General features: G+C 41.6%; 1 protein-coding gene across 1 annotated transcript in view; it reads left to right on the top strand.

The window, feature by feature from the left end:
* The first annotated feature begins 3,389 nt into the window (after positions 1–3,389).
* The window catches only part of LOC139395249 (lysophospholipid acyltransferase 1-like), a 20,310-nt gene continuing 15,376 nt past the window's right edge, over positions 3,390–8,323 (top strand). Inside the window, exons 1-4 of the mRNA XM_071142899.1 lie at positions 3,390–3,479; positions 3,802–3,947; positions 4,873–4,950; positions 7,934–8,029. Coding sequence (XP_070999000.1) covers positions 3,390–3,479; positions 3,802–3,947; positions 4,873–4,950; positions 7,934–8,029 — 410 coding nt within the window. The remainder of the gene's footprint in view (positions 3,480–3,801; positions 3,948–4,872; positions 4,951–7,933; positions 8,030–8,323) is intronic.

Here is an 8,323-nt window from a genome sequence, read left to right as displayed (position 1 = left end):
ATGAGAAAATGTTTCGGTGTTGGCTGTTGACCTTTTACGATACGGGTCTGACCCCTTAGCAGTTGATAATACATGGCTGGCATATCTTATCAGCTAGCCAACAGGCTACCCAAACTAAATGACAGATTTATATATAGTTGCACCTGTAAAAGTAGTTAACTACGGCTTGAACAACAATAACTGCTATCAGACTAGTGTAAAAACCCCAACTATTGAGCGAACCTCCCGAGTCTGTTGGGTGACTCAAGGGGATCAGGGAGAGCGACCCAACTAGCTAACGTTAGCTCGCTAGGCTACCAACGCACGAAGCAGTTTCTGGTTCATTTCATTTCACTGCAATACAACAGAAAACGACATTAGCAAGTTTACCGGTGGACGTCCTAATGTAGGTCGTTGTCCGGTTCCGTTTGTTGCTCCGTTTGGAGTGGAATATATACTGCCAGCTGGAGGTTCGGACAAACAGACATTTGAAGTCTGTGTAATGCAAGGCGGTGGAGTTATAATTTGGATATAAGTGGCAGTTGTAAAATGAGGGGTTAACCGGTCGGACAATGCTGTCAATACCGCATTTTTATCTAAAGAGCCTCCAACCCCTGCTATTATTACTTTATCCGGGGCTGATGAGATCCCTCTTCTCATCTTTGTGGGCTCGGGTACCCTTTGTCCCTTTAGTTTAAAGCCCCTTTTCAGATAATCCACCGCGACAAATTCAAAAATATTGATATGAAAGAGTAGATTATGATCTTATTTGCCGATATTTGTATGTTTAAAAGTATATTGAGAGCACATTTAGGCAGATGCAATGGATTAGAAACTAGCGCGAGTCTCAGCCCTGCCAGCTCAAAAATGGCTCCAGGAAGCTGACAATGAATGAAGGGATACCGTTTACGCGCGAAGGAACCCTCCCGCGAAACTCAGATTTCCCGGGAAATTTTCAAACAATATTTGCATATGTGACGCGATTGGTTACACTAAGTCATAACTCCACCTATTTTATATAACGTTCCCTAGTTTATTGACCAATGACATTATAGAAGATTAGGCGGCACGCGTTCATTGGACAGTTGAAACTGGACACGTCAGACGCAATCAACGTGTCCATATAATGTCAGCGAAAAAAAATAATCAAACCGGTTGAATTTTTTCATACAACGTAAACTAAACTGACTTTTATAAACTATGCAGAATTTTGTAGAATTATTTATTTTTATTTATTTATTTAAAATGGGCTTAGTACTTGGTGAGTTTATGGCAGCTAAAGCTAGTTTGCCATTCACAAATGCTGGTGCATTTACTAGAATCGTTTTACAAACTGCTGCTGCTACTTTCATTGCCTTTCAGACATGCATACAATCATGTTCTTGCCCGACTCCATTTCTGTCCTTGTCGAGCCAAACATGGCAATAGGTGACAATGAGTTTGCAATACGTAATAACACAGACTGGCACTCAGGCTTAATGATGTTATGATTTTTTGCTAGTCTGTTGACTATTGCTGTGCACAAAAGACAAGGGAATTTCCCTCATGCTTTACAGCACAACCAATGCTTTAAACCCCGGACCGTCTCACATCTAAACTACGTATTGCTTTACAGCACATCCAATGCTTTAAACCCCGGACCGTCTCACATCTAAACTATGTATTGCTTTACAGCACATCCAATGCTTTAAACCCCGGACCGTCTCACATCTAAACTATGTATTGCTTTACAGCACATCCAATGCTTTGACCCTGTGGAGTGTCTGACCCCTCTACATCTAAACTATTTATTGATAACACGTGAAACTGCTGTATTTACAGAATGAGGGGATTCTGTATTATCATGCCCCAGTGATGGTGTTAAATAAACAATTATCTTTAGTCATTTTGAAATGTAGTGCACTACCTTCACTATACAGCAGGGGGTGCCCTTCACTAAATCAGAATAGTAAAGCCATTTATAATATATATATTTTTTAAATGTAACCTTTATTTAACTTGGTAAGTCAGTTAAGAACATATTCTTATTTCCCATGACGTCCTGCGTCATCTGGCCCTACAAGTTCAGCCATTGATGAAGCTGTCGAATGCAATGTTCCTATTTTATATATTTGAAATTACAGCGCAAATGAAGAACATACCTCTGTCAATCTCTTGAGAGCCCAATGCCACAAGGTCACAGGGTTCTAATTTTAACAATTGACCACAGCGGGGTCAAAGTGTACAACTGTCTCGACGCTTTGGCTGACCATTAATTATCAACCGCATGCAATATGTTTTTGGAAACCGCAGAAATTCTACTTTCATATCACCCCAAAATGATATTACAAATACACATAAAACGTAGTGTTTTAACATATTCACACGGAGGTGTTTTGCATTGCACTTCCCTGAGCTAATGGAAACTCGGAGGGGACAAAGCCAATCTGCTGGTTTGAAGCTGTGTTGCATCCTAAACCTCTGTGGAAACCTGTGGTAAAACATCTAACAGTAAAGTGTGTATTTGTAAAGCTATTTTTGAATGATAATCAAAAGGGATGTGGAATGAGAAGGGCTAACCTGACCTAAGACACTTGACCCACACCTTGTGTATTACTGCGCCCCCCCCCCCCCCAAGTTGGAAGATGTGACGTCACCAAAAACTATACAACCTTTCAGTCCACTAAGACAAAAACTTTGTAACACTGAAACTGAAACTAATTCATATAAAAGTTTTTTTTATTTTTTTTATTATACAACTTAAACTAAATAAAAACGATCAAATCAGATTTGAAAATTAAATTAAATTAAACTGAATTCAAAGTCAAAAATTTTAAAAACGAAAAGCAATAAAAACGAATTGAAAAATAAAAATATATATAATAGCCTTGGACCACTAGCTTTTGGGATTCTATTTCAATTCCAGTCATTTCAGAAAGTAAACTTCAATTTCAATTTCAATGTACTTCCTGAATTGTCTGGAATACACCCCAACCCTGCGACCTACTCCTTGTGAACATTCAACACTACTGTGTCACGTTCAGAAACTAGATCAGTAGGTGGGATAATGTAGAGTTATTAGAGGGGAGGGGGGCATCCCATCTGCCACCTACTGTTCCTGTTGCTCCTGCCTCAGTCCGTGATACAACTGACAGCTCTGTACCACGCCTTGGTAGGCTACTGGCTATATCAGCAGTCAGCACTAATTCTCGCATATTCGCCAACTGTCACAATAGCATATTGTTGTTAACTACGACTGCACAGAGAGGACGTCGAGTTTTTCTTGAGTCGGCATAAATGCTCGGGATGTATTTCAATCAATGAACAGAAATGAGATTGTAGAAGCGCTTTATTTTTTTCTTTGGTAAACATTTCTTTCTTTCTTTCTTTCTTTTTTACGGAGGAGCGACTTCAAACCTTTACCATGCATAATGGACGAGTTGACAACCTCTTCGTTTAAAACCACCGGTTCCAAATGGTTGCTTCCAGTCAGCGATTTCTTTGGATTCCCATTGGATCAGGTAATCTACACTTTTCCAAAATGAGGGGGGGAAAAAAATCGATTTGCTTAATTAAAGTCAGTTATTTGAATGTAAAAGCATCGTATTAAGTGTCTTGTCCTGCCATAACCCTGGAATGACATGACAACATTCTGGTCATCTGACTCGGCATTTACACACATTACATTTGCATAAGTATATTTAGAGACATTCTGCTTGTATCCAAACTAAACACAGAATAGAATTGAAAGATTATGTTGTCCTAAGGCAAAAACACACACTATGAATGCATGTAGAGTCTTGTCAATATCTCCTGTCTGGGGGCGTCATGTCTCCGATGCAGGTGAACTTCTTGGCATGTCAGGTGTTTGCCCTTGGTGCATCCTTCTGGTTCCGTCTTTACCTCAACCCTCAGTTTTCCAGCCCCGTGGTCCGACATGCCGTCGCCACACTCTTTGGCCTCTCCTTTGTCATATTCTGTTTCGGCTGGTAAGGATCACTCTGGTGCACTGGTTAGATGAGGGTATACAGGTTAAAACAATGGTCGGATCACTTTGTTGAATGGAGGACACTACAACAGATGGACCCAGTTTAGTCCTAATCACCCAGTTTTTAACAGTAACCTAGATTAGGGTATACAGGTTAAAACAATGGTCGGGTCACTTTGTTGAATGGAGGACACTACAACAGATGGACCCAGTTTAGTCCTAATCACCCAGTTTAGTCCCAATCACCCAGTTTAGTCCTAATCACCCAGTTTAGTCCTAATCACCCAGTTTAGTCCTAATCACCCAGTTTAGTCCTAATCACCCAGTTTAGTCCTAATCACCCAGTTTAGTCCTAATCACCCAGTTTAGTCCCAATCACCCAGTTTAGTCCTAATCACCCAGTTTAGTCCTAATCACCCAGTTTAGTCCCAATCACCCAGTTTAGTCCTAATCACCCAGTTTAGTCCTAATCACCCAGTTTAGTCCTAATCACCCAGTTTAGTCCTAATCACCCAGTTTAGTCCTAATCACCCAGTTTAGTCCTAATCACCCAGTTTAGTCCCAATCACCCAGTTTAGTCCTAATCACCCAGTTTAGTCCTAATCACCCAGTTTAGTCCCAATCACCCAGTTTAGTCCTAATCACCCAGTTTAGTCCTAATCACCCAGTTTAGTCCTAATCACCCAGTTTAGTCCTAATCACCCAGTTTAGTCCTAATCACCCAGTTTAGTCCCAATCACCCAGTTTAGTCCTAATCACCCAGTTTAGTCCCAATCACCCAGTTTAGTCCTAATCACCCAGTTTAGTCCTAATCACCCAGTTTAGTCCTAATCACCCAGTTTAGTCCTAATCACCCAGTTTAGTCCTAATCACCCAGTTTTTAACAGTAACCTAGATTTTGTTTTGTGTTGTTTTGGTCGCTGCAGGTATGCAGTCCATATCTCCGTCTTGGTGATGGTTTGCTACAGGATTCTGGTCACAGCTGACATCCACAACATTCACAGGTAAACACACACCACCACGTCTCCCATGCAGACACTTGTAATAACATCTTAACCACGTGGGTCCTTCTTTGCTAACATGTTGATGACAAGTTAAGCTAGATAGGAAGTGGGAGTTGGACCAGACTGTCTCTTTCTCTATATCCTTCTGTCTCTGTCTTTCTGTCTGTCTGTCTGTCTGTCTGTTTCTCTCTCTCTCTCTCTCTCTCCTCTCTCTGTGTCTGTCTCTCTGTGTCTGTCTGTCTGTCTGTCTGTCTGTTTCTCTCTCTCTCTCCTCTCTCTGTGTCTGTCTGTCTGTCTGTCTGTTTCTCTCTCTCTCTCTCCTCTCTCTGTGTCTGTCTGTCTGTCTGTCTGGTTCTCTCTCTCCTCTCTCTGTCTGTCTGGCTGTCTGTCACTCTGTCACTCTGTCACTCTGTCTGTCTGTCTGTTTCTCTCTCTCTCTGTTTGTCTGTCTGTCTGTCTGTCTGTCTGTCTGTTTCTCTCTCTCTCTCTCCTCTCTCTGTGTCTGTCTGTCTGTCTATCTGTTTCTCTCTCTCCTCTCTCTGTCTGTCTGTCACTCTGTCACTCTGTCACTCTGTCTGTCTGTCTGTCTGTCTGTCTGTCTGTCTGTCTGTCTGTCTGTCTGTCTGTCTCTGTGTCTGTCTGTGTGTCTGTCTGTGTGTCTGTCCGTGTTTAGGTCCTGGAATGTGATGAATGTAGGTAGAAAACAGAACAGTAACACTGCTGAGGTTTTCCATTAGGGATTCCTTGGAGGAGTCTAGATAGAGACGGCATTGTTCCCTGTGCCATCGCCCATCGCCTCGCCTACTCCAGTCAAAGAAAGATGGGTCGTTGGGTTGTGGGTTACTGTGTGCTAAAAGACCACGTTTCACCCTACAGCATGTGTGTGTACTGTCCATCTCCAGTTGTACGTGAAGGTGATTGCTAAGATGAACACGATCCATTCCACCTCGTAGTTGATCTTTCTCCCGTATGCAGATGAGGAACTGCCAGACTAAAACATGAAAAAGGTGTCATTCATTAAAAGCGCCACTCATTCTTAGCATGGAGGGATGTAGGATGTTACTCTACATATATACTACATATATGTTACATGTTCTCAATCTGAATTACATATTAAATATGAGATTTATTTATTTTTATTTCACCTTTATTTAACCAGGTAGGCTAGTTGAGAACACCTTTATTTAACCAGGTAGGCTAGTTGAGAACACCTTTATTTAACCAGGTAGGCCAGTTGAGAACAAGTTCTCATTTACAACTGCGACCTGGCCAAGATAAAGCATAGCAGTGCGACACAAACAACAACACAGTGTTACACATGGAATAAACAACAACAGAGTTACACATGGAATAAACAACAACAGAGTTACACATGGAATAAACAACAACACAGTGTTACACATGGAATAAACAACAACACAGAGTTACACATGGAATAAACAACAACACAGTGTTACACATGGAATAAACAACAACACAGAGTTACACATGGAATAAACAACAACACAGAGTTACACATGGAATAAACAACAACACAGAGTTACACATGGAATAAACAACAACACAGAGTTACACATGGAATAAACAACAACACAGAGTTACACATGGAATAAACAACAACAGAGTTACACATGGAATAAACAACAACAGAGAGTTACACATGGAATAAACAAACGTACAGTCAATAATACAATAGAAAGGTCTGTATACAGTGTGTGCAAATGAGGTAAGGCAATAAATAGGCCATGGTGGTGAAGTAATTACAATTTAGAAATTAAACACTGGAGTGATAGATGTGCAGAATATGAATGTGCAAGTAGAGATACTGGGGTGCAAAGATAACAGTATGGGGATGAGGTAGTTGGATGGGCTATTTACAGATGGGCTATGTACAGGTGCAGTGATCTGTGAGCTGCTCTGACAGCTGGTGCTTAAAGTTAGTGAGGGAGATATGAGTCTCCAGCTTCAGTGATTTTTGCAATTCATTCCAGTCATTGACAGCAGAGAACTGGAAGGAAAGGCGGCCAAATGAGAAATTGGCGGGTGACCATTGAGATATACCTGCTGGAGCGCGTGCTACGGGTGGGTGTTGCTATGGTGACCAGTGAGCTGAGATAAGGTGGGGCTTTACCTAGCAAAGTATTATAGATGACCTGGAGCCAGTGGGTTTGGTGACGGATATGTAGTGAGGGCCAGCCAACAAGAGGATACAGTTCACAGTAGTGGGTAGTATATGGGGCTTTGGTGACAAAACGGATGGCACTGTGATAGACTACATCCAGTTTGCTGAGTAGAGTGTTTGAGGCTATTTTATAAATGACATCGCCGAAGTCAAGGATCGGTAGGATGGTCCGTTTTACGAGGGTATGTTTGGCAGCATGAGTGAAGGAGGCTTTGTTGTGAAATTGGAAGCCGATTCTAGATGTAATTTTGGATTGGAGATGCTTGATGTGAGTCTGGAAGGAGAGTTTACAGTCTAACCAGACACCTAGGTATTTATAGTTGTCCACATTTTCTAGGTCAGAACCGTCCAGAGTAGTGATGCTAGTCGGTCGGGAGGGTGCGGACAGCAATCGGTTGAAGAGCATGCATTTAGTTTTACTAGCGTTTAAGAGCAGTTGGAGGCCACGGAAGGAGAGTTGTTTGGCATTGAAGCTCATCTGGAGGTTAGTTAACACAGTGTCCAAAGAAGGGCCAGAAGTATACAGAATGGAGGGATGTAGGATGCTACTCTGTAGCTTCATGTTCTCGATCTGATTTAAATGTCTCCTCCAGGTATACTATGATCACGACCGTGTTCTCAATCTGATTTAAATGTCCCCTCCAGGTATACTATGATCACGACCGTGTTCTCGATCTGATTTAAATGTCTCCTCCAGGTATACTATGATCACGACCGTGTTCTCAATCTGATTTAAATGTCTCCTCCAGGTATACTATGATCACGACCGTGTTCTCGATCTGATTTAAATGTCTCCTCCAGGTATACTATGATCATGGCCGTCAGCTACCTCGCAGTGTGTCAGGTGAGCAGAGTCTTCATCTATAACTATGGGATCCTCTCAACAGACTTCTCTGGGTAAGTAGCCATGTTGTTCCAATTGTGTGAAAGATGTGACCTTACTATTGGTAAGGGGAGACCTGGGTAAATTGTAACAGCCTTTGTATCTGTTATAGACCTGTTTGGGTTCGTGTTGCTCTATTTGTCCTAAGCATGTTGTTGTTTATCATACTGAATGTGTACAACCACATGTTGTTGTTTATCATACTGAATGTATACAACCTCATGTTGTTGTTTATCATACTGAATGTGTACAACCTCATGATGTTGTTTATCATACTGAATGTGTACAACCTCATGTTGTTGTTTATC

This window comes from Oncorhynchus clarkii, unplaced genomic scaffold (assembly GCF_045791955.1).
Source record: "Oncorhynchus clarkii lewisi isolate Uvic-CL-2024 unplaced genomic scaffold, UVic_Ocla_1.0 unplaced_contig_10515_pilon_pilon, whole genome shotgun sequence".
Lineage (NCBI taxonomy): Eukaryota > Metazoa > Chordata > Actinopteri > Salmoniformes > Salmonidae > Oncorhynchus > Oncorhynchus clarkii.
The sequence above is the reverse complement of the archived record's forward strand: the minus strand, read 5'-3'. Positions and strand labels throughout refer to the sequence as shown.